The 26,318-nt window shown below is 46.6% G+C and overlaps 2 protein-coding genes across 2 annotated transcripts in view; one reads left to right on the top strand and one right to left on the bottom strand.

Moving 5' to 3' along the window:
• The window catches only part of UTP11L (UTP11-like, U3 small nucleolar ribonucleoprotein (yeast)), a 24,499-nt gene extending 5,230 nt beyond the window's left edge, over window positions 1–19,269 (bottom strand). The window contains exons 1-2 of the mRNA XM_009996693.1: window positions 19,231–19,269; window positions 17,686–17,753 (exon numbers count right to left, since the gene is read on the bottom strand). Coding sequence (XP_009994995.1) covers window positions 17,686–17,753; window positions 19,231–19,269 — 107 coding nt within the window. The remainder of the gene's footprint in view (window positions 1–17,685; window positions 17,754–19,230) is intronic.
• A 2,529-nt stretch (window positions 19,270–21,798) lies between these two features.
• FHL3 (four and a half LIM domains 3) lies at window positions 21,799–24,851 on the top strand. Its single transcript, XM_009996684.1, has 5 exons — window positions 21,799–21,979; window positions 22,057–22,231; window positions 22,840–23,009; window positions 23,179–23,365; window positions 24,260–24,851. Exons 1-5 carry the CDS (start codon window positions 21,824–21,826, stop codon window positions 24,409–24,411), a joined length of 840 nt encoding a protein of 279 aa, XP_009994986.1. The 5' UTR covers window positions 21,799–21,823; the 3' UTR covers window positions 24,412–24,851.
• The last annotated feature ends 1,467 nt before the right edge of the window (window positions 24,852–26,318 follow it).

Genomic DNA, 26,318 nt, shown 5'->3' with positions numbered 1-26,318 from the left:
CGGGGAGCTCCGCCCCGCTTTGCCCTCGGCAGCACAGGCTGCACAGTTTTATAAAAGAAGAAAGAAAAAAAAGCTTTCGGTCGTGTCTCTTTCCCAGCCTGTAAAGTTGCTTTGCTTAAGCCGTGTTTTATTAAGAAAGCGCTGCAGCTTTACCCACCCAATAAACTCGGAAGTACACTTAACCCAATGCCCAAATCTAATACAGAGAAATTTTCACCCCAGCCTCAATGGTTGCTGTTTCCAGAGAATCCCAGAGTAGGTGTGGGGAATGTCTGCTCAAAGTCTTGCTTTTTTGTGTGTTGTGTGAGTGTTAAACAAAGACTCCGAAGTCACAGTTTGAATCTTGATATTAAAAAATACTTAAGCATCTTCTCCAAATGTTTTATTACTGAACACAGTTTTGTTTCAGAGTGTTACATGTTTTCTTACAGGTAATGTTTTCTTTTTAGGTTTCCCATTCTGTTGCTATTTTGTATTTGTGGTTACATTAATCACTTCAACTCTTTTCACGAGAAGTCATGGAAATATTGGATATACTCAATAGTTAGCTTGAGTGAAGCGTGTTAGTAGGAATTACACTGCACTGGCTCAGAGCTGTGCTGGGTGATGTATGATGGTGGTTGCTTATTGTCTTCACAGTGCAGGTTTTGATACTGAGGTTTCCAGACTTAATTTGGATTTAATGCATTCATTGTTTCCCAATTTGAAAATCATAAAGAAATCCTCCCAAAGTGGAAGACCTGTTACAGGGACACAGGGAAGGCTGCCCTAGACCAGACAAAAGGTCTGATGAACACAGTATCCTCATGAACAGTAAGGGAAGATTATGGTGAGATTTCTTCTACTTCTCTGATTCCTCTACCAAGCGTTAGAAATCTGTGGCTCTTCTAGCTGCTATGAATGTGTGATTGTCAAATACTCCTGTACTGTTAATTTTTGAGAAGTGTTTTCTTGGGTATTTCCTTAGGCATCTCTTGTATTTAAATATCTGCCTTTGGCATGACCAGTATTTTTTGGGTGTTCACAACAGTGTTGAAGCTGCCTCATTTCCTGAATTTGCTTTGGCAAAATATGGTTTAACCTCCTGAAAGGCAGGCCATCAGCAGCACAGCAGGAAAGGGGAAGTCTGACACTTATCTTGTCCTATTTTTGTTTTATTTTCTTTCCTTTTCCTAGGATGGTGGCTGCATGGTTGTCTCCTTCTGTAGCTGGTCACTTCCTTAGAGGCATGGAGTCATGAGCATTAGTTTAATTCTTACCCACCTAGGTCTGTAATTTTGCATACTTTCAAGGCAGTTGGCATAGCATATATAGGAGACAAAAATATAGGCTGTAGTGATAGTTGTAGGCACTAATTATAGTGGATGCTCTATAGCAAAAAGTGTTTTGGAATAAGAACTCCTTAAACCTGTACCAGGGGAGTGGCAGGGACATCAACAGAAGGGTGGTGTTTGGAAACATCCAGAATTCCCTATCAAGAAGTCCTGTGAACAGTTCCATGGTCTCAGCTCTGGAGCACTACTGTCTGTCCATGTTGGATGTTTTTGAGGTGCTTCGTGGGGGGGAAAATCTACACATCTTCCTTTCCTGCAGAACAGCATCTGGAGAGCTGAGCAGTCACTAGTGTGGTGAAGATGAGGCTGGTTCCTTGGTCTTTTGGAGGATGGTGGGTCACTGCTGTCCTCTGCAGGGTTTGCAGCCATCTGCAGCACATCTGCTGTCAGCTCTGCTTCCTGTTTATGCTGCAGCTGGGTTTTGAGCAGGCTCTGACACAGCCCTGCTGTCCCAGGACAGCCAGCAAGCTGGAGGGCTTAGCTCTCTGAGACCATAATGGGTAAGGAAGGTGGGAGCCTCTTTTCTGGCCTGTGTCATCGTGGTTGCCCTGATTGCATATGTGTTTTTCAGGTTACCAGCCCTGGGTGGCTGTAGGCAGTGTTCACTGGTCAGTACATTTCTGGTGTTCTGGATTTTGGATCCAGCAGCTTTAAGACAGAGGTGAGCCCTTAACTGATGGAGTCAGGAAAAGCTTCCCTCTGGGCGGGTTACTGAAACTCCCAGTCCTCCAACTTAGGAAGCAATTGGTTCTCTTCATAGCTAGGACTTGCTGTTTTGGTTGCTCTATGAGGTAAAATGCTTTCTACTGTGTTCCTAATTGCAGCTGAGCTGATGCTGTTACACGGCCTGCTGTTTCCTGAAATGCCAGCAGGAAATTGGAATAAATTTATTCATCTTAATGCTCAAGTGATTCCCACCCCCTCTCCCTGGAAAAGGACTTTTATGGTAGTCACAGCACTGAGACACAAGATTTTCATGGTGTCCCACTGGCTTCCTTGTTCATGTCTGTGGGATTATCACTGTCTGCAGCTTGCAGTAGGTCATGCTTGAAGAACCCTAATTGCAGCAGTAGCCTCAGGAGAGAGACACTAATGTAAACCTTTTTGCCTCTGCTTCACCTTTTGTGTGAGAAATTTTTCCATAGTGTGGCTGGCTGGTCTGAATAAAAGCCAAACTTCTTAACTAGATAAACAGCTTCATATTTTCTTGTAACTGTTCAAGTAAGGAAGGCATTTCTTCTCTGGTGTTTAGTATTGGTATCCCTGGGTAACATCAGCTGTGCCTGGATTGCCTATGCCCACCCCGGAGCACCCACCTGGGTCTGGTAAGAAGTGTTGTGAGTGATGTTTGTAGTTCTGCTCAGCATTCAACTCCAGAGTGCAAGCTGCTGCACCTCACTCCTTAGAGGATTTGGACTATTTCTGCTGAAATAGGTGCACTTTTGATGGCCAAGCTGGAAAAATTCAGAGAGAACTTGACAGTGTTTTGCCTGGTGATGTCATGAAAACAAATGTAAATATTTTACTCTCTTTAAAAAAACCCAAACCGCTATAACAATAGACACCAGCTGCACCTAAGAAAGGGGAAAGACCAATTGTTGGGAGGCAGAGATGCTTTGCCAGTATTATTTAATCTTCAGACTCCTACTAAAAGTTTGGGATTGCTTCTGAAGGCTCGGAGACCCGAGTATGAGGGCTGAGAGTTTGCAGGCAAAGGGGTTCACTGCCTGTACTGTGTTGGTTTCAGGAGGACCCGGGTCCCACCACCAGCCTCGCTGCTGTGGCTGCTCTCTGTGGAGCTGCTGCAACCACCTCTGTTCAGCAGAGGAGGTGGCATGTTCCATGAAGGCTGATGTGTACTTCTGTAGACTTCGTGCAGAAGTGGTCTTTAGCTACAGCTGGAAGGAAAAACACTCCATTCTGTGAAGATACAGTTGCTGAGAAAAGTCCTTGGTCTTTGTTTCTTCTCTTCCTTCCATTTTGCACTAGTTTTGCCAGGTGTAAAATACAATTGTCAGCAGTTTATGGGGAGGGGGAATGTCAGTTTTCCTGTTGAAGAAAATATCAAGGGTCTGATTGTGAAAGGAAAGGGGAAATTGAAAAATGCCATATGGTTTCCACCTTCCTGTATTTCGTCCTAGCAGAGTTGCCTCTGCTGAGTGACTCACTTTGTGTCTGTTTATATTTGCTAAATGGAGGACAGTTTTAGCAAATGATTCTGCCCTCACTCAACAGGAGCCCACTGAGAGTATATTACTCTGGGAGAAACTGGAAAGACATCTCCATTAGGGCTCAGTTAATAGTTATTCAAGAGTTATTTAGAAATGTGTTAAAACAGAATCCAAATAGCAATGGAATAAAAATTCAGAAATTTATGTTCTTGTTCTTAGTGCAGTCTTGCTTTGGCTTTATTTGGCTTATGGTCATCTGACCATTGACACTAACTCATAAATTTTTGTATTTTATTGTTGCCTCTGAATATGTTACAGTAGATTGTCCTAGACTTGCAAGTCACAGAATTATTTTATGTGAAGTATTTTGAATTTCTCAACCCTACACCCTTCTCGTTTATGTCATTGCTGGTTTAAAGTTTGTTGCTGTTTATGTCCAACCTACCTAGTGCCAGTTCTGTTTGGGAATACAAATTATCTTCCAGCACCAACCTGGTGACTGATGCCAAGAACATAATCTTCACTGCTTCCTAACTTAGTTTTGAATGTCGGAGCTGGAAGCCGGAGGAATGTGCTGTATCTATCCTGGACCTCTTAGCAGCCTCCAATGTCATAAATCCAGTGAGTAGAGAAGCCAGTGCAGGTGCCTGGACAGCTGGAGCTGTTTTCTCTTCACACAAGGGGGAAAGGGACCTCTGAATAGCTCAAGGAAATTCTCTGTGTTGTTGGAACAGCCGTGGATCTACTTCCCTAGTGCTTCCTTCAGCACGTTACACTTGACCTTGTCAGTACTCAATGCCAATAGGAGTCAAGTCATTGTCCCCAGTGGCAGATTAAACTGCTTGGCCATTGTTGAGAGTCCAAGATTTTCCTCTCTCACCCTGTTTAAATGACTCTTGGATGTGCAGCCAAAGTAAACATGAGCTAATAAAAAAAATTAGAGATAACAGATACAGACTAGCTGTTGTGGACTACACAGGCATGCTGTAGCACAAAGATGTACGAGTTGTGCTTGCATCTTTTCTGCTCTAATGTTGAAGCTATATTACCTGAAAAAGAGGTGGTACAGATCAAGTATAACTTCCTTTCTGTTGTATTATTTGAACTGCATTTATGTGTATCTTTTGAATAAGAAGGGGATCTGTCAGGCTGCTGAGGATCTAGGTCCTGCCAGTGTGCAAACTCCAGGTGTGCGTTTCCTCGCTTGAGAGCTGGAAGTGCTGTGGCAGCCACGCAGCTTTGGAATACTTTCCTGTATTTCCCTAGAGTCCATTTCCTTCTTGGCAAGAAATGTGTTTTCAATTGACTTTCTACTTTTTCATTTACTCAGTAAACAGCCTCTGAAGGCTGTTGCTGTAAGATAACATTGAGATCAGTGGTCTGCAGGGGGTTGTAAGGAGGTCAGATATCAACATGGCTATCAGGAGTGCCTAAACTTACAGAAAAGGAAATAATGAGATTGGGAGAGGATCACAAACCTTTCTGTGTGTGAAGCTGTGGTGGAGTGACAGGGACTGGACTGTTCCTGTACTCCTGTGATGCAGTGCTGTTGGATACTGTTACATTACAAAAGAGGCTGAAGTGAATAGCTGGAGAGCCCTTTTGCAGTGCCTTTCCTCCTTGTCCTGGGACTGGGCTTGGCACGCATCGTGCAGTCCTGCACTCTGTCCTCCCGCCTCCTCTGCAGTGCAATGGCAAGTGGAGATCAAAAGGTATAGAGAAACTGAGGGCTGGGAGTATGATATGCCATTGCAAGCAGGCAACAAGGGCAACGAAGATGATTGGGGGACTGGAGCACCTCCCTTATGGGGAAAGACTGAGAGAGTTGGGATTGTTTAGCCTGGAGAAGAGGAGGGTGAGAGGAGACCTTATTAATGCCAGACACTTGACAGTAGTTCCCAGTGACAGGACGAGGGGCAACAGGCACAAGCTGGAAGGTGACAAAGCACTGGAACAGGCTGCTGAGGGAGGCTGTGGAGTCCCCTTCTCTGAAGGTATTCAGAACTCCCTTGGATGCAGTCCTGGATAATGTGCTCTAGGGGATCCTGCTTTAGCAGGGAAATTGGACTGGATGATCTCTAAGGGTCCCTTCCAACTCTGACAATTCTGTGATTACAGGATTAAAGGCTGCTAGGCAATAATTACCATAAATGAGGCAGACAAGTCCAGATCTAGGAACAGTTTCTCCCCTTTCATCGCAAGCCAGTCATGGCTCATGCTGACAGCACACCTGGAAGTGAGGTAACCCAACACTCTGCCCACGTTTTTCAGATTAGCTGGTGCTTGGGCACAGACGGAGCATGTGTTTGCACTGCTCCTGGGCAACCTTTGTTCTCTGGCAGCCAGGAAGCCTTACTGATGAAATGAGACAAGGCTGGGTGCTGCTTCTCTTCCTTTCTCAGGAAAGACACTCCTAAGCCACCTGTGGTGTGACTTTCCTGAGAAATAACCTTCCAGATGTGGAGATCTTGCTACTATTGAAGTGTGAGGAGGAAATACTTTCAGTACTGTCTGAACATGTTGCTTAGGTCAATTGCAAGGAAGATGGCAACATGAATCAGGAGTTGAAAGAGGAGGAAAACCATTAGACAGCACCTTGACATCCCCTGCCAGTGTAGGATTTTTCTCTGCCAGTGCAGAAGCACAGTTAGAGATCACATTAATTGTCTTCTGTGTTCTCTGTACACTCCTGTAGCTATGGGTATCTGGAATTAAAATGAAAGAGAAGACTGCAAAAAAAAAGCCTTGTCCTTGTCACTCTGCATCCAGTCTACCTATTTCCTTCTGTATTTACTAATCTCTCTGAAACAGAGAGACAGAGCAAGGTCTCCTCCTTATCCCTCTGAAAGACAAGGTACATCAGAATAACTGCTCTAACTGCATCCATTTTGAGTGAATGAGTCTCTAGAAGATGATTTTCTAAAGGTGGAGTAATCACATTTTTGTGGCAACTGCTTGCTGGTGGAGTGCTGGCCAAAATAGCTGGGCTGCTTATCCCACCAGGTAATCGTCCAGCTGTGCCTGGTGTGTACTGAGGAGCACGAGGGGTCACAGGAGTAAAACAAAGCTGGGTGTTGGGCTGAAAGGATCTCAGTGATAGTGGGAAACCTTCTCAAAACCTCCTGCTGGGCAGAACTTTGCCGAGCACTCTGTTACCCTTCCCAGAGGAAGCAGCCTGAATTTACCCATTGCTCTGTAGAGACCTGTAGGCTAAAACAAATTATTCTTACAAAGTAGAAAACATTGGAACCAACCTTAACTGATGAAGCAATTTTGCAACTTTTAGCCTCAAGGTCCCTAGTCCCTCAGGGCTTTCCAGCGTAATGCCTTGGGTCGGTTTCCCAGAAAGATTCTCTTGGATATGTGCTGTTGGCAATACTCTAGCTTATTACTGACCATTTTATTTTTCCAAAAGCCAGTTCTTGTTAGCTTCGTTCTCACAGTATTGTTTTCTTTCTAGAAGAAGCTTTTGCTGGCTCTCCTAAACTATCACATGGGAATTGCTTACTAGCTTAGATTTATTTTTTTTTGTTTTGACCCAAAGCTGTGCAGTGATCCCCTCTGTAACACTGCCAACATCATTTCCAGTCTCTTCTAAGTGTATGTTTTGCAATAACATCTAAACTCTTGGCTCCAAATAACTGCTTTAGAGAGAGATTAGTATCTCTTAACAAAGTATTTGAGAAGCAAATAGTGAGAACAAAAGCAATATCTTGAGAATCGTGTAAGACTCTCCTGACCTTTCCCAAAAGCCTCAGCCTGGACTTCAGCATTGAGCTAGCAGATGGCAGAAATCAGGGTGGACTTTAGCTTGCATAGTCTTCTGCCCAGGCACTGTGTTTGCTGGAAGCCTGCTCTGCACATTGTTGCCATCTGGGCTTGACTGTACTATTCTTGTAATCTCCAGGGAGCCTTCTCTAGCAGAGCTTATTGCTGATGGAAGTCCTCTTTGGCTGACCTTGCACAGAGGCTAGTATTAGCAGTGTGGGGGTTTGAGATTTGACAGCAGTGTTCTTCAGAGGAAGAAAACTGGCTTGGGAAATGTTTTGTCCTGGCTGGGAGAGAAGCTACGCTGCTTGCCAGCTGTGTTCTCCAGGTATCCAGCTGGGGATGTCGTATGATACTAGAGAGTGAGGAGATCAATATTAACATTTTCAAAACTTCAGGAGAAAGTGCTACAGAAGCGTGAAGACGTTCACAAAATCAACAGAAAAATTGCCTTTTTCTTTAGGTGGGACAAGTAAATGTAGAGGTGGGAAGTTGTATAAGGCCATTCAGGAAACCAGCAGCAGTGGTGGGAGCATTCCCCAGATCTTCTAACATTAAAAAGCTCCTCCTTGATTTGCATCAGTGCGCATCTAAGGGGCTGTGTTTGAGCTGCAAAAATTAAGACTAATAGAGAACAGGCATCTTTCAAAGTGAAATTTCTCTCCTAATTAGCACATTGCTCAATTTGGGTTGCAGGTGAGTTGAGTTTCAGTTGCTCCATGTGTTTTTATGAGTTTGTTTGTTGTAAGTGCCTAACTAACAGATTCGTGCACAGATTTCAGCATCTACCTGGGACTAAATAGCACCAGGATTAAATGCATTTGCTTTTGCTAAGGCTATGGCTACAGAGTTTTGTGTCAGAATAGCAAACGTGTAAAGCTGATGCTCTGCTGAATGTTAAATGAGTTTATCTACACTTATATTTCTATCTTCGTTGATTCTTCCTTTGTACTGCAGTAGTATCATAGATCTGGAGGCTGCAAATCAATTAAATTTGTGCAAAATGGCTTTGGGGCAGTCTCTGCTTGAGAATCTTTGTTGTTGTCCTTGTAAATACAAAAACTGGTCCATCAGTCTAAAATAATGCAATCAGAATGGATTTTCTGGATATGTTTTGTAATCCCTCTGAAGTATGACTTAAAATGTGTATTCAAATGTCTTCTGTCACACAGGCAGAATGAGAGCTCCAAACAGTGTGAATAACTGCTCTTGACTGCACTGTTTACCAAAGCAGTAGCTAAGTTTTGGATCCTATATGTTCTGACCTGCCTGAGTCACAGGTTGTCCATTTGCACCAGCTGCTTCAGTGTCCTGGAAACTTTCCTGCATTGCTTTTTAAAGATTTATATATGCATGGACAAAAAGTAGATCATAAGACTCGTGTACACTCTGAAGATCCTTTCCTGATACCACATGCTCTGTAGCCACCTTTTCCTCCGAGCTCTTTTCAGTTGGCATCATCTCTCTGTGCTGTTCCAAGTTTTTTACCTTTATTTGCATGAGTGAGCCTGGGGTTGTGCTGTTCTCTTTCCTTTGGCAGGGCAGGCAGTTGAGATGTGTTGAACTCAGAGCTGACATTCTCAGGATTGCGAGGGGGCTGACTAACAATTGGCTGCTTACAGGGGTAGGGATGACATTCAGGTGTAGAGGTCCTGACAGGTGGCAGAATCTTGATCTGAATCTAAATGCATAGCTGCTTTTCAGAGGAACTGACCTGACTTTGCCTGAAATCAAACAAATGGATGGAGAGGTGCACAGCACCCCTGAATTGAGATGCCAAGATACAGGCTGCCAAATACAAAGCAAGGCAAGAACAAACCCCAGATCCTTCCCAACCTCTGTTGCTGGGCTGTAACAGAGGCTGTATCTCAGGCGTGTCAGGTGTGGAAGGGTATGTCCCAGCCTGAGCAGGTCGTCCCATGGCTGCACTGTCCTCCAGGGAGCAGGATGTCCATGTTCCTGTTTGCACTGTGCATCTTGCAATATGTTCACTTCTAAACCACACTGCTCTCTGCTCCTGACACATCTGTGATGGATTGTTGAGTACCCACTTGTCTTCTGCTCCCTCCTGCTTGTTCCAGTCCATCTGTAGTGAAAAGTCTCTCTCTTTCCTTGGCCATTGGCACACTTCACCTGTGCACCAGTTGGAGCTCACTGGAGGCTACTTGTGATCCAAACTCCCAGGAGAGTTGATGTGACAGTCCCAAAAAATCTACTCTCCATGTCTGTCCCCTTGCAGCTTTGTCTGTTGTCTCCAAGCATACGGGACAGCTGCCTCCTGCAGCCTCCTCAGCCACGCTCTTGAGAAATCTTAATGTAGAGTCAGACCTGGCAGATGGAGGCTGTTACCTCATTCCACAAAAATGCTTTGTTATTGAGAAAATGGAAACTGTCTGAGGTTTGGGAGCTGAATGGAGTCACTGGAGTCTTTTTTAACCGCATTTTGGTGGTGACTGCTGAAAGTTCCCCTCTTGAGCGTTCCCTTTTCCTACACCCATAATCTTCATGTCATCAGAGAGCTGCAATGATTTAACTCATTAGCTGAGCAAATGCTGGATACTGTTGCATACTCTGCAGAAACTTAGCCAAAATCTCAGTGTATTCCAGCAAAAGAAAAATGCCTCACCCATAAATGTCCCTTTGCCAACTTTCGGCCAGATAAGTGATCCCTACGGAGACTAAGCCAGATTCAACTTTTTATTTTACAATCTCAGCTGTGCCTCTTGTTGACTTGATTTTTAAAAAGCTGCAGAACTTCATGGACAGAACAGGCATGCATGGAGGCTTACATTTTGTAATTCTGTAACACAGGTATCTGAATCCCAGTTATGAAGAGACATTTCTTTTAATCAGTAATTTTTAAAAGTAGAATTCAGCACTGGGAATTTGGAAGCATAGGAGAAAATAAAAGTAGGAGCTGAACTGCTTGCAAGCTGGTGTTCATATACTGTGAATAATGACTTGAATTAGTACAGAAGAGTATTAACCTAAATACAAGTCTTGTTTTACTGAGCAGATATTTGTATGCACTTTTAAAGCTGGCATCAGATTCCTCTTGCTGAGAATGTTGCATGAATATCATTCACTAAGAACCCTGATAGCGCTGAAAGCAGCAGGGTTAGCTTTTTGGAAAGAAAACAAACACTGTATGTATTTTTAAACTAATTAATCTTAGTGGGCCAAATTAATGTCTTCCAGCTGCTACAGATGTTTTTACATGACTAAATATTTTGGTGCATACAAAAATCAAGAATACTGGAAATGCAAGATACTAAATATTTAACTGTTACCCTGGAATGTAAATATGGCCTTGAGATTTTTGTTTACCCAAATTTTATTTGTTCACTTAGAATCTCATCAGTTAATATGGTTCTGATCTTGTTATCTGGGAATAATACTGACTACTCAGCATCTTCTCCAAATTTCTTAAAAAATCTGAGTGGGTTTCAGTAACAGGAATTTGCTTAACTGGAGAAATAATCTCAGCTGTTTCAGGCAGAACCTGGGATCAGTATTTCAGCTGTAATGAACTGTTTCCATTCCAGATCCCTGCTTTCTGTGGGCTTACAGTGTAACCATAAAAATCCTTTCCAGACTCCACTCTGCCTCCTGAGGTCTTTGGGAGATTTTTTAGTACAAAATGCAAATTGTAAGAACAACTAGCAGTTGATTTTCATGCTGCCCATTCTGGATGCATGTTGCTCCTGCAACTGGAAAGCAACTTCATTTTTTGACTGTTCCAAGCCCAAAGGATTTCCCTCGTGTGAGTATCAGAGCTCAGGTAATTTCAGTTGTACTTCAGTTTTCTGTGGCTGCAGATGATGCCGTATTTCTGCTAGAACAGTGTGTCTGCTAACTCAGTACTGCCTGGGGAAAAAAAAGTCTGTTTTTTAAGGCTCTTCTCATGAAGCAAAATAAATAGACTTTTCAGACATTTTATAGTATTGTTCTAACTTCAGTGTGGCTGAAGGCAGAATCACAGAACGATTTGGGTTGGAAAAGACCTTGAAGATGATCATGTCCAACTGTAAAGACAAAAATTCCCATCTGGCATCCACATCTGATGGCAGTATTCCGAGATATTGCCTAGGATGTGATGATGGTGAAGAAAGAATAGCAACAAAACCCAGTAGCTCCTGAGCTGTCCCCCAGTGCAAGGACTGCTTTGTGATCCCACGACCCAGCCTGAACTTCTGACTCTGGCTGGGCTTCCAACTTCACTTTGGAACTCTGCTGCCCACATTTAGGGAAAACATGGCTTCTTTTATTCTTAAGAACTAACACAGTTTGAATTGGTGGGAAGCTCCTGGCGCTGCACCACCCCAGGGCCTTCTTCCAGCTTAACGTTCTCACTTTTAAAGCCCAAAGTTCAAATAGTAGGAGCGACCAGCAAGGCTGAAAGATTGAGAGTCTGGATTAACTGTACTTTGTATCTGCACAGTCCTGTGTCTGTCATAGCATGGTCTGAGTAGGAAAGGACCTTAAAGATCATGTCCTTCTCTCCCTTCTCATCCTTTCCCCCTGCTTCTCCCAGAGTTCAGTTTGTGGAATCTATTTGTGCGTGGGTTTATGGCACGCATTAGTGGGTGTCACAGTTTCCAGGCTGACAGGGATATGTGCTGTATCTCAGGAGAAGAAAGCTGGACAGAGACTTGGATCTTGGTTCCATTTTTAGTTCTACCAGGCCTGCCTTACGCCAAAACCTTCTGAGGTGCAAATCCCAGAACAGAGATAAACTAACCCTGCCTTGCAGGTATTATAAATGTAAATAATGCTTTTGCTGGTGGCAGCTGTTAGGGAATCGAGGAAGCAACAATCCTTTGGGATGTCTGATCTGTGGAAACTTGAGTGCTCTTGCATTTATGGTCTGGCACTGGATCATCATATATACTGTGTTATTTGCAGTAGAGGGTCAGGGAGCCAAAGCACTTTCCAAGTAGAGAAACTAATCTTTAGTTTGTGTCCTTGAATGAGGATTAGTTATTCTCATATGCCTCTTTTCTCCGCACATGGAAATCTTCAAATAGGAAAGTCAATGCTTACATTTTAAGGCATTTCAGTGGCTACCTTTAACTCTGTGAACACCGTATATCAAGGAAGCTGCTATAATGCTTAACGCAGAGGGTTCTGGAATATGTAGTGGTACTCACTGAAGAGTCATTAAAAGCAAAAAGTACACAGTGTGTTGCATGTAACTTGGCCAAGAGAAGTTTTATTTCTAGCAGTTCTCAACCCTATGCAAGGATGTGTAACTCTTAGGAAGATTAAATCTGGCCCACTGTGCTTGTATAGAGGTTCTAGTTGTGTTGTTTTTGGAGACCCTGAAGAGCTGCGTGGAAAATCACAAATGCACTTCAGGTTGGTGGAGGTGTTGGATCATATGCACAGACTGTATCGTGCTTCATGCTCTGAAACAATGACTCAACTAAGGAATGATGAAGTAAGTGCCTTCAGATCCTTGATAGCTTCAAGTTTTTACTTTAGAAGACAACACAAAGCAGAATATTGAGTAACAGTGGAAGAGAACAATCTGGAGAGGTTTTAATAATTGGGCCCCAAGTTGATCATGCTGTTTGAATGACACTGACCCTTTCCAGTGGAAATCAACCAGTTCTGCTGCTCACATCATTAGCACCTGACTTGGTAAATCAGGCTAGTAATGGGATTCAGAAGCTTTTCACTTTGTTAGTTTTGCCTGTTGTGTTTTTGTGGTTTGTTTTTTCCTGTTGTTGTGACATTGAGAAATAGAAAGGATTTTGAAGGGAAATATATCCACACAAAATTGGAAGTCTTAAGAAAATTTAGAGTAACTTGAATTGTAAGTGTCCAATTTTCAGTCACAAGTAATGACATTTAAACCCCTGTAGGAAATGCAATCCCTGTACTGATGTCACCATTTGGCTTATGATGTGACTGCTTTTGCTTCTGGGCAAGCACTTGAGTGTTATGCTGGCAAAGTCATGATTTACTAGTGAGAGCCTCTTGCTGGTGGCACCTGCTCTGCCTGTCTGCAGGGCGGGAGAGCCCTGGGCAGAACCACCCTCTCCCTGTGCTGGTTCTGGGTTTTGACGCTGGTCCGTCGCTTTTGGCTGCGCAAGGTAACAGAGTTGTTTCCAGGGGTTTGCCAATTCAGGACAGTCTGTGAACAGAGTGTTTTTGCTCTGGTCCATTAGAGCAGAGGGAGGGTTATTGGGGCATTGCTGGTGTCTTGTTGCAGTGGAGCCCACAGTCCTCAAGCTGCCTGAGTGTGCAAACAGCTTTGGAAGATCTTTCAGTCTAGTCAGGGAGCAGGTTGCTGTAGTGAATGGGTGTGGAGCATCTTCCCTGCAGCAAAGGAATGGCATTGCTTCACATCTGCTGCTCCAGGGGCCGAAATATCAACTCTTCTTTACCTGAAAGTCATCATGAGAGGAGTCTCCCTTAGTTAAAATTATGACCTTTTGCTTCCTTTTTAATTGCTGACAAATCTGTTTCTTGTAGGTTTCCTTGTAAATCTCAGATTTGAGTGAGAGAATGAGGTACTGTAAATGAGCCACAGACCTGTCTCTCTAATATTGTTATTTATTTCCTGTTCATGTGGGATTTTTTTCTGCAAAGGAGCTGTTTTCCTCTCTGAGTCCCCAGGTGCAGCCAGCACCATGCTGCCGCAGGGCTGAAGTGCTGCTGGAGTGGGAGCAGCACACATTCAGCAGGCAGGGGCACAGAGGCTACAAGCTCAACATGTGGCGGTGTGATGTAAAGGCATCCATAAGTTTCATAAGCATTTATACCCCTTAAAATAGCTGTTTCCACTTAGTCTTTTGGAGGTGGCAGCAGTCTTCCCTTCCATGGTACCACCAGGCACTCCGTTGCCAAGTCTGGCAGCAAAGCATGGCAGACACTGGGAAGCATGTTGCATCTTGCAAATTTCTTTTTAGTGCTTGCAAGGAGTTATTTCTTAGAGATTTTATGTAAAATGTCGAAATTACAACTGATGGCTATTATTTAAAATGTGCAGTATTTAAGAATATTTTTAAAGATGCCAGTGAGAAATGCTTTAACAAGGAGACTAATTTGAAGATAACCAGCTCTGTACAGTAAAAGTAAATTACATCTGATGACCAGATCACCCAGCAGAGAAATCTTCAGCCGAGGAAGGAAACTAGTTTCACCCCTGCTGGCAAGGAAGTGGTTGAAAGAAGGGGCTATCATTCTCTCACAATGATGCCCTCTCTATCCCTGTTCTGGACTTTCTTGTCCTTGCAGAGCGCTACCTTTTTTTCAGAGGGTTGCAGCTGGCACATACAGCATCTCCCAGGCAACAAATTATCTTAGTTCTGTTTCGGATCACAGGCAAGCAGTTCTCGGGATGGTAACCCGAGACAATTTGTCTTTGCCAGGATTCAGTCCTTCCCCAGATTTAGAAGCTGCTCACTTACTGTGGGCTACAGAGCTGTAGTTGCCTTTGCTTGCAAGGGACACCAGCAGCTGTAAAAAGTTGTCTAGATGGAGACTGTCCTTGTGTCCCGTGCAAACACCCAGCTCAGGGGAAAGCCTACAGCTGGTGGTCGTGACGGTGGCAAGGGAGGCTGCTGGGAAGAGCTGTGTGACACATGAGTGTCACTGCCATGTCACCTGTGCCACCATCCTGGCCTTCTCTTCACCACACTGCAGTCAGGTAGAGAGCCCTGACAGGCACAAACCTGCTGGGGTTGCACTGCAGGTTACCTTTCTACGTCAGTAAATCTGCTCGTATGCAAGAGAATAACTACAAATGCTCATGTTTGGGAGACAAAGAATAAAATTGAAAAAGGGAATATTTTTCCCAAATCTGACCAAAAAAATCACTTTGCCCTTTAAGTAACAAGCATGCATTAAATAAAACATGTCTGGTTTATGTGTCTTTTCCTGCTGCTGTAAGTCAAAATTGCTTATTTTATTAAAAAAACCCTGAAGCGGAGCAGAGCATTATTCAGCAAAAGAGCTCCCAGGCTTTCTGGAGAAGGCAGTTAGTGAGGGATTGGTCTCACATCACACAGGTTTGCTCTTCTGCAGCTGAGCACAGAATGTGCAGTGGCTGCATTTGTTCCCTGCAGCCAGTTCAGAGGCAGGTTTGGAGCAGCCCCTCATTTGCCTTTGTGTGCAAAATGGACGTATAATATCATAAGTACCATTTTTTCATGGTTTGCCAAAAAAAAATATGTATCCACTCAGCAAAATGAATAGCTTCATCCTCAATTTAAAAAACAGCTGCTTCTAAGGGAAGGAAAAGTGAAAGCTACATCATAGGGCTAGAACTGTAGGAGAACTTGAGCTAAATAGAGCGGAATTCCATTACTTTGCAGTCATGTCTGTACTAAGATGCGCAAACCCCAAGAACTAGCAACTAGAGCAGTCAGATTATTTTTTTTCTTCATATAGACTGTGATGTTTATTTGAATTGTAAGATTCTTGTGTGCTGAGCGGATCTGAGATGAAGGTAAATGTGCGTTAGTGTGCAGTTGGTAATTTCCTGTCATGCCTTCATGTTTGAATTCTACTGTACTGGATATAACCTCTAGGTCATGGGGCAAAGAGGTTTTGAAAACATGATTGCTGGGGTCCTGGGTTTGTGCCGTTGCATAAGTAATTAAGCTTTTATATGGCAATGGGCCAGCTTGCTGGATTATATGGGCATAAATCAATTCAGTCCAAAACTAAACTTTCAATCCTAGATTATAATCCTCACACTTATTCTTTGGAACTCCCTTTTTCTTTCTGTAGCAGCCAGGGCATTATACAGATCTCTCTGGATTTCTGTTTTTGGAAGGTCTTGAACATCCAAGGCTCTGTGGAGCCAAATTCGATCTTTTGAGTTTGGGGCATGGATGCATTTTCCCACTTGATCTTTGGGGACTGTTTCTGAAGGACCCTGACCTCCTGCAGGGCCCTACTCCTTGTGTGTGGTTTTCATTGCAACGCTGTGTGGTGCTGCGAGGCTGTAGTGCACAGAACAAGAAAGTATGCTGCAACAGGCAGGTGACACAAAGCACCTTATGCACCCCTCTGTAGTATCATGTAAATTTATGTATACTCTCTTCATTACTTGCTTGATAAAACCTTATCCAATTACCATCCCTTCCCATGACCTTTTCTTGTCCATCACTTCATACTGACATAGGGCGAGAAGGATCACATATAAATGATACCACTTGTAGGCAACAGGCATTTCACTTCTGCCTAGACCAGGTGTGAAGGCTGGGGCCTGGAGGCTGACCACTGCACAGTAATTTGTTTTATATGGTGGATGACTAGTGTTTATTTTGTGTTCTTGTATTACTGTTTGTTGCCAGTAGGATGACTGTTGATGTACAGTTTCCTCAGTATGTCTAAAAGGCTTATTCAGCCCTGCATAAGGAACAAGTTCCTCATCCTTGCTTAACTTTCTAGTTGGAAGAGGAAAACTAGGGGAATTTGTAGATTGTACACTGGCAGACTGTCATTATGTGATTTGTCAAGCACCCACTGGCTGATCGTGTTTTTGCCAGGGCTGTTGAGGCTGAGACACCAGAAGCTGATGGGAATCATGTACTAAATCCCATGATGGTGCTGTGCAGCCTCTGCAGTGGCCTGAGGTGCTTCTGAGCTGGCGTTGTGACCATGAGCTGTCACAAATGAGGAAAGCCTGAAGATTGTGTGTGCCCCGATGTTTTTGGTACCACTGGTACCATAACTTAGGGGGAGCACATCCTGTCATAAATGGGATGATCTAACATGCTTGAGAGGAGGAGGCAGCAGGAGAGCAGAAAGTAGTTGTGCACTTGCTCCTTTTTAGAGTTGGTAGGAACAGCCGTTGCCCTGGGTGGTGATTCCCACTTCACTGGTCACACCGAAGCTCTTGTGATCAGTCACGCTCCCTGAAACTTGGCTCCAGCATCTTCCTTCCTATTATGGTCATCCTGGCCATGTCTGCAGCTGATGCCCTAAGCCCATATGAGCTTCAGCAGCAGACTTGCTGGGTGCAGGCCACTGCTTGCCAGCAGGCTCCTGCATGGTCAATCTTGCACTGGGGGGAAGGTACCTGCAGTGTGAGCTTGGGCCAGGCTTTTCTCTCTCTCAGACTGGAAGGGTCTCAGCCACAAGAAATCACAGTTTGATGAGCAAACCTGCTTGGTTTTCCACTCTAGCATGGAAAATTGGATTCTCTTGCAACTGTAGCCTCATTATAAAGATATTTTTTCTGTAAAGGGTAAAGAAGGGACACAAGTCCCAGTATGCATAAATATTGGCTCAGAGCTTTGTCTTGTTACCTTGTATGGGGATGCTGCCTTGTGAGAGCCTGATATTAACAGCAGGTTTTCCCTTCACACAGAAAGAGTTTCGGTCTATGTTTCCTTATCTTAGAAGAAAGAATGAGGAATTTAGTACTAGAGGAAAAAAGTCTACAAACTTACTGATGTTCTGGAACCAGAGCAGAGTTTTGGAGTTCATTAGGATACTTCACAGCAGCCCCTTCCCTGGTCTGCAGGCACAACAGCTCATGGCCTAGGGGTTTTGAGACTTCTTGCAGAGGCAGCCATGCCTATTGGCTCAACATGCCTATTGGGTCAACAGCAGGCAGAAACAATTTCACAGAGTCCAGGACCCATAATGGTTCTGGAAAGCAAAGAGAACAAAAAGCATTCTTCTGTTCTGACGTTGGAGTGTGTTGAGGACCATCTTCCAAGGCCTTGTCCTGAGACAGTTTCATCCTTAAATGGGGAACACATGCCTGCCCCAGGGAGGTTGTTCTCTCTCCTCTGTTTAGGTAACTGCGCCTGGGTGAGCTGTGCTCAGGGCAGCCTAGGCAAGGTGAGAAGAGGGGGAACCTGACAGATAGTCAAAGGCAGGTCTGCTCCTGTGTCCTGGAAAGATTAAATGTTTCCCTTGGAACAGCCTTATGGGTCACTCTAGGACCACTTCATAGAGCAGCTGGTTGTGAGCTGACAACAAACAAGAAACTGGTGTGAAGTTACAGAAGGTTATGGGTTCATCAAATACATGAGCCTTGCTGAAGGAGCTCATTGCCACAGGGATCGACTGAAAAGTCTTGTTAAACTCTGAAGAGATTGCGTGCAGCATGAAGCCTGGCCCTGGACAGTCTGTACTGCCTTCTTTGCAAAATAGGTGCCCAGCTTACGGACACTAAAATTAATGTAGTAATCTCCTGGGGCTGTTGCTAAGCCATTTGCTTCATTGCTGTGGACAATGACACTGGGGTGGTGTTAGGTGCATGTTACTCTCTAATTAGAAAGTGGACCCTGCAGTGCGTCCTTGACAAATTCCTGACCTTTCTCATATGTGAAGCTATTCTGAGCTCTGTTCCAGACTGATCAGATTTGCATCCTGGAGCACTTTAAATGTTGTTTGTGAGAGTGGCTCTTATTCCCAAAGCTGTTTGTTCATGGGCACAGGAGAGGAACTGAACTTCCTTTCCTTCATGAGCACAACTATATCTGTCAAAGGGAAAGGGTAGGCAGCTGGCAGGCATATATCTGTTGTTTATTTTTGCCCTCAGACAGCCAGTGAGACATCTGAGAGAATGCCCCACATCCAGCTCCACTGTCCCCACATACGAGGGACCTACTTCAGCAGGCCTTGTCCCACAGGGACCTCAGGCATCTGGTATTGGGCAAGCAAACGCTCTCTTTGCAGCTGGAATCCCATCATTGTAGGGCAACACCTTGGTTAGTATTTGAAGGCATTACATCAGCCTAGTACACGGTGGTTGTTTGCAGGGTGGTGCAGACTGCAAAGTATGAGCACATTCTAATTAACATGCATAGTGGCTGCCTGTATTGTGCCTCAATTTGAGCCTCAATTAAAGGGTTTTTTAATGCATTTTAAAACTCTACCTCTTTTCTTCATGAATTGGGACAATTTCCAGCTTCCTCATTACAATCACAGTAAGAATTGTAGGGTTTTGTACTATTTCTTTTACTCTGTTTCTTTTGTCCCACCTTCCTCTTCTCCATGAACTTGGTCTCCAGCAGTGCCATGTCCTCAGGACTGAGGATGCAGAGTTTGCTTTGGTGTTGCTCAGGGCATTGACATCCCTGCCCAGTGCTGCGTGCGAGACCCGAACAAAGAGAGCAGATAGCTTATCTAATACAAATAACTCAGAGTAAACTTCCTGGGCCTGTTCTTTTTTCTGTGGAAAACACAGCACAGATTCTGATCCTGAGCAGCCCTTGGGATCTGCTCTGCTGGCAGTCTGTGTGTCTGCTGGCCCACCTGGACACACAACCTAGGAAGCAGGAGTTCAGCTCATGCCACATGTGAGACAGAGACTGGGGAGAAACTCCTCAAAGTGGAGGCAAGCATGGCATGTTGCTGAGTGGTCTTCCTGGGTGTATAATTTTCAGAGGGTTTATATGTTTTTTGCTTCCTCTTCTGCAGTCATATCATGCACCTGCCATGTAAGTGGCACCACGAGCACATACTGGCACTGCTGGCAAGTGCTTACAACTGGTGGGCTTGGGAGAACCAGCTACCATAGAGGGGGACTGGCACTGCCAGGAGTCTTGTTTTGAGTTTGGGGACAGGGGCTCTCAGAGGGACAGTGTCAGGATCTGGCACAGCTGCGCCTCAGGAGGCTGAGTCTGTGTCACCAGTAAAGCCTGGTGCTTCTCTGTTCAAGTTGTTTTTAATTCCCTCACATTTTCTGATGTCCTGTGTATTGCAGAATCACAGAGATAAAGCACAGGCTGTCAAGCAAACATGGCAGCTCCTTGCTCCAGCAGGAACTGGACAGTCTGCAGAACTGCAGTTCCCAGGGCAGGAGCTCTCATTAGAGGCCCTTTATTACAGACACACCTTGGAAAGTTCCCTTCAACAGGGCTGGTAGGAGCAGAGTTATTAATTTGATTTTCATCCTTTGTCAGAGAGAAAGGTCCCAGGTGGCCTCAAGAAGCAAAGGCAAGTGAGGCAGCAGGGGAGAAGGTGGTGGGTGAGAAGTGGCCAGGAGCCATGGGGCCTGTGGGAGCTGCTGCCCGGATAGGAACACCCCATGGGCAGCCCAGGCAGTAGGAAGGGCTGGGTCAATGGGTCCAGCTGGCAGCCTGGTGCCTATCCAGCTCCCCTCTGCCACCCTGGCACCCTACGTGCCCATCCCATCTCCTGTGACAGACTGAACGGGGCTGGGCCTGGGCCTCTGGTTCCAGGGGCAGTGGGTCTGGGGCTGCTGGCTGGGCTCTGGGCAGGCTGAGAGCGGCAGTGGCCACAAGCCCGCACTGCTCGCCAGGGCACACTGAGGAACTGTGCCTGCAGCCATGTGTGCCCAAGGGCTCAAGGCAGTCAGAGGAGCAGGCAATGGCCATGGCAGCAGCTGGGCAGCAACAGTGTCTGAAAAGGGACTTTGTTCCCTCCTGTTAGTCACGTAGCCATGTGGAAACACTAGATTTATTCACCAGCAGTCCTGTCCGCACATACCAGGCTTGACAACAGCTGGGAGCTGTGTGCCTTGACCAAGAATAGCCCTGGGGAGCTTGCTGCCCTGGGTCAGAGCTGTCTGGATGGGCTCCTGGCTGGAGGCTTCCTCCCAGTGAAGGAGAGGGACCTAGGGAGGAGGGAGGCAGGGATGCTGGTGGGGAGCTCCCTGCCCCATTGAGTGCTGAGCTGCAGATTGAGCCATCGTCACTCTTTCTGAAGTGGGTAGGTTCCCAAAGAAAACTGCACTGCGTGGCTCTCTGCAGCTGACTGCTCAGATGTAATTCCATGGGCTTGTCTACACTCGACAGCAACCTGTATTATAGAAGGGTGTGATTTTGCAAGTGGAAAACTCCATATTTAGGAATAACCATGTTAAACCAAACAGAAGGAAGATACTCTTATTCTGAAATTAGTGCTCCACATAAAGCAAAATAGTTCCACAAACCTCTTGTCTGAGAGGGGGACAAGGGGCAACAAGAGATGTCTGATCTGTGTGCAAAACCCCAACACCTCTATTGCTTGTAAAACACCCACCCTGAAGAGTGTTTGTAAGTTGGAGCAACACATACAAAATGGTTTGCTGCGATGTGGCTTCTATAGCTAGGCACAGCACGAGGTACCTGATTTCTGCTTCCCTGTGGAGCAGCTGCTTTAAAGTTCTGGAGAAACTCCAGAATTTGAAATGCTGACAGCCCCATCAGGCAGAGCATCAGCTCACAGGCCATTGGGAGGAATCTTGCCGTGCAGGTGTCTGAGTGTGGGTCTCTGAAGGGCTGCGTCAGGGTGGCTGGCGCTCTGATGTGACAGTGGATCAACCACATGGTGTCTGAATGGTCCTATTTGTGGTGCCAAATCAAAACTTTTATTGAAAAAAAATTTATTTCTTTTAGTCATAATTTACACTTTGCTTCCCAGCAAAGAGGCAGACTCTGAGGACTTCAGCTGCTGCTTACCCAGGGTTCTGCTGGCAGTGGCTGTTTGCTGCCTCGGTGGGAGATTCATGGTCCTTGCCATCTGGAGGTGTCAGGGCTGTGTGGGGACATCTCAGACACTGTTAGCTGACACTGACCCAGCATCTCTGCTGATCTCTTAGCAGGTGAAGGAGGGTCTCAGACTGGCACCATGACAGAGTGCTTTGACTGTGACAACTGCAAGGAGTCCTTGTATGGGCGCAAGTACATCCAAATGGACAATGGCCCATACTGCATCCCCTGCTATGATGCCCACTTTGCCAACACCTGCGATGAATGCAAAGAGCTGATTGGCCATGACTGCAGAGTGAGTGGGGGACCCACAATGCACAGGGCACGTCCCTGGGTGCTTGGTCCTCTCCTCATCCTGGCTGTCCTCCCCAGGAGCTGTACTACGAGGATCGCCATTACCACGAGCACTGCTTCCGCTGCTTCCGCTGTGACCGCTCTCTGGCCGACGAGCCGTTCACCTGCCAAGGCGAGGAGCTGCTCTGCAATGACTGCTACTGCAGCGAGTTTTCCTCCAAGTGCATTGCCTGTGAGAAGACAGTCATGCCAGGTAGGAGAGGGCAAAGTCGAATCCTACAGTTTGTTCCTGATCCGAGCAGTGTTAGCCAGCGCTGCAGGGTCTAACCCCAGGGCAGCAAGGAGGAGAGCTGAATGTCTGCTCTCCTGCCCCACTCTCACTGCATAGAGTGGACCAGGCACTTCGCTTGTCTGGCAGGACAGCAGGATCACAGGTTGCAGCCACCAGAGAAGCCCTGTCTGTTCCCCTTTTTAATGAGAAAGTGAGCTGGGGAGGAGATAACAAAGGCTTTCCTGGGCATATTCTGGTGTGAGCTGACAAGAAGAGAAGGAATGACTGAAGGCATGTGAGCGTCTCTGAAGATGGCTTGAGGCAAGGGAGTGTCTTTGCTTGGCCATTCTGGCACCATCTCCAGATGTAGGTTACAACAGGCATCTCTGCTGCAGCATGTGTTCTGGAGCTTGGGGCATGTTCCCACAGCCTTCCCCTTGCCTGGAGCCTCTCCTCTCCAGCTGCCTGCTGTCCTGGGGGAGGGCAGGCCCAGAGCTGTGTATGTAGGACCACAGTTTGACCTGCACAGCCTCCCATGTACCCTGTGCATGTGCTGCTCCCTCTGTCACTGTGACCGGCTCTCTCTTCAGGGTCCCGTAAACTGGAGTACAATGGGCAGACCTGGCATGAGCATTGCTTCATATGCAGCAGCTGCCAACAGCCCATTGGGTCACGATCCTTCATCCCAGACCAGAAGGATTATTACTGTGTCCCCTGTTATGAGAGCAAGTTCGCTCCTCGATGCACACGTTGCAAAAAGGTATGTCTGGCCCAATGGCCCAAAGCCCCCAAGTTCTCCAATCCAGGGACATGTTCCCCACTCCGGTCTGGGCCCCACTAGCCCTGGGCCCCACTGGGCTGGCTGCAGGTCAGCGCTGTGACCCGTGTCCCCATGCCACTGTGTCACCATCTGCACTCTCTGCCCACAGACCCTGACCAAGGGAGGTGTAACTTACCGGGATGAGCCGTGGCACAAGGAGTGTTTCGTCTGCACAGGCTGCAAGACCCCCCTGGCTGGCCAGCAGTTCACCTCCCAGGATGACAACCCATACTGCATCAAGTGCTTTGGGAACCTCTATGCCAAGAAGTGCAGTGCCTGTACAAAGCCCATCACAGGTGAGCAGGGCAGCCCTGGTTATGGGATCTGACCCCTCACAGCAGGATGTCCTGTTTCCGGGTTGCCTAGTTTGAGACTGGTTGCTGTGTCCTGCAGAAGGATTGCTCACAGACAGGAAAAGCCAGAGACTTTCAGCCATAGCTGGAGCAGCAGCTGCTGCAGGGAGTCTGGACCTGCTGTACGTGTCTTAAGACAGGGGAAGCAGGGGGTCCTCTTCTGCAGAAGCCCCTGAGAAGGTCTAGCCTCCTTCCTGTCCTCCCCCACTTGACCTTTCCCTTTGCAATTTTGTCTCTTACTGTTGTGAAGGCAGCAAAGCTATGAATCAGCTGGTGACTCACAGGGGATTACTCTGGCTAAGGACAGGGCTGTTCCTGGGCACCCTGCTTCCCGTCTGGTCCTTATCAGTTTGTCACAGTCCTGGGGAGAAGGGGGTCACAGTCCACAAGTCCAACCGTTGCTTGCAGAGGAAGGAAGCTGCCCACAGAGCCTCTACAGGAGCCTGGACCTGGGCTGGTGGCAGGACAGTTCTTCCCAAAATTTTATTAGTACTGTCCTTGAAAGAAGCTGCTCCAGGTGGGGCTGCCAGAAGCTCCCAACAGTCACCTCACTTAACTGTGATGGTTTATCTTTGCTCCCTGCTCCTCTCTGGGGAGAAAATAATGATTCTAGTCTGAACATCTAAACCCTGAAAAATCTGGTGTGAAATAATTCTGGTCCTCTTTCTCCCCGAGAGTGGTGATTTGTGCTTCAGATGTATTTGATGCTGAGGTTTTTTGGGTGACCACTGTGCGTGAAGACCAGATGTGGAGATGAACAGGCCAGGACTGGGTCTGCACGGGAATATTGTCCAGTTTCCCTGGGGATTCTAACACTGCACTCTGTCCCTCCTGTAGGCTTTGGTGGTGGTAAATATGTCTCCTTTGAGGACCGTCACTGGCACCATAATTGCTTTAACTGCGCCCGCTGCAACACCTCGCTGGTCGGGAAAGGCTTCATCCCTGACAACGATGAGATCCTGTGCCGTGACTGCAGCAGTGACCTATGAGCCTCTGAGGGCACCGTGGGGCAGAGGCTTCCTCTATACTTCAGCGTCTTTGTGCCAGATACCCCGACAACATTTCAGGGGCAGGGCACAAGGCACAGGAGATGGGGGCTGACACTGAACCACGGTGTGTTCAGGGGGTTCCTGTGCCTCGCCCTGAAGGCTAGAGTATGCTATGCTATGGCTCTGTGCAGAGTCAAAGCTAAATAAAGTTGAAAAAGGAGCTTCAAGATCCCCCATTATTTACTCTTTCCTTTTGCTTCCTATCTGACCAGGCACAAGCTGAGCCCAGGGCCCCAGCTGAGTAAAGGACAGCAGCAGTTTCAATGTTGGGCTGCTGGATCTGCACACCGGCAGCATGTATTTGCTCCCTGGCAGAGTGCTGACTTTTCTCTTTTCCCCCTATGCTTCCCTTGCTCTCTGTGATATGAAGCAGCAGCTCCTGGTCCATGCAGCTTGGCCATGCTGGCCTGCATAGCAGATGGCTTTGCAGCACGGTTGATCCATATGTGCAGCTGGCCTGTAGTAACCCAGGCATGAAGGGCTTTCTGCTCCATTTGGGAGGTTTGGGGGACACCAGGCTGGAGTGCGACTGGGAGAAAAGCATGTGTCCTGACATCTGGGATCCACCTCTGGATTTCTGTAGCCACCTCTCTGTTTGAGCGCCACACCCTCAGCTCTTCACATCTCTGTGGAGGTGCTCGTTCAGATGTGGATGAGGAGCTCAAATCACAGGTACAGGGCATTCTGTTCCCACCACCTCCCTGCCCTGTTCCTATCCATCTCAGCTGTGATCTCCCATGGCTGCCTCTGTGGTGTCCAAACTGTAGCTGGTGGATACTGGCCCACTGGTGGTCCCCTGAGATGTGCCTGGCTGAGCCTGGCAAAGGCTGTGCCAGAGACTGAGAGCACCAACAGCTTTATTCCATCTCTCTCATGGGGAGCTATGGGACTGAGCCCAGCCCTCAGCTTCACAGGTAACACTGAAGACTCTCACTTAGTTTTGGGAGAGGAGCATTGCCTGCAGGCTGCAGCTGGAGGGGAGGGTCTGTGGCAGTGCAGGACTCCAGCACAGGGTCATCTGAGGGGGCAGGGGGACATTTGGGGTATCCACAGCCTGCTCCTGCCAGGGCTTAGTGTCCCCTTGGCCCTGGCAGGCAGAGCATGGTGGCTTCCCTAGCCACACTCATCTCTCAGCCTGTCCCAAATGAGAAGCAAGGCAAAGGTGGTGGCACCTGGGCTGCTCTGAGGAGGGGCTTTGCATCTCCCATGTTGCTGCATTGGCCCTAACTTTGCAAAATAGGACATCTTGAGCCATCTCAAACTCACACAAGTCTTTGCCTGGTGGCTGAGCTGGCCCTAGGCCCCCCTGCAGTGGGATGCTCATGACTGCCTTGTCTCTACATCCCTTTTGCTTCTCTCTTGCTGGGGCACTTATGCTGATCCTGCTTTCCTGCTTAGCCAGCCATGTGCTTTTCTGAAACCATCTACTTGTGGTTTGTTTTTTTCCTTTTGTACTCTCTTGTCATGAATATCAAATGTTATGCATGTTGAAGTGTTATTAACTCTGTATGCAGATCCTTGTTGAACCCTCATTTGGAGGGGTTTGTGTGTTTGCTGTTCTGAGGAGCTTGGAGCAGTCTCTAGAAAGAAGTGTCCTATAAACCCCAGCCTTTTCTGTATTTCCTATGGCTTTACATAATAAACCATTTTAGTGACACTTGCTCTCATGTGTTTCTGGAGCAGCAGGCTCAGGGCAGACGCTGTCTGAGTTGGTGGTGTAGCTCTGAGCTCAGTTCTGGCCTCACTCCTACCCCGTACCGGGGACGGCTCACGCCTCCCCCTCCCCAAACCACAGCCCAGCAGCGGATGTACCAGTCCCGCGGGCTGTGGCAGAGGACGGGCGGCTC

Source organism: Chaetura pelagica, unplaced genomic scaffold (genome assembly GCF_000747805.2).
Source record: "Chaetura pelagica isolate M959 unplaced genomic scaffold, ChaPel_1.0 scaffold1064, whole genome shotgun sequence".
Taxonomy (NCBI): domain Eukaryota; kingdom Metazoa; phylum Chordata; class Aves; order Apodiformes; family Apodidae; genus Chaetura; species Chaetura pelagica.
This window is presented reverse-complemented; position numbering and strand designations above follow the sequence as displayed.

Coding starts and splice junctions, on each gene's coding strand:
- FHL3 (XM_009996684.1), top strand. CDS start 21,824: ATGACAGAGTGCTTTGACTGTGACAACTGCAAGGAGTCCTTGTATGGG. Junction 23,010..23,178: donor GATGCACACGTTGCAAAAAG/GTATGTCTGGCC, acceptor CTCTGCCCACAG/ACCCTGACCAAGGGAGGTGT. Junction 23,366..24,259: donor CTGTACAAAGCCCATCACAG/GTGAGCAGGGCA, acceptor TCCCTCCTGTAG/GCTTTGGTGGTGGTAAATAT.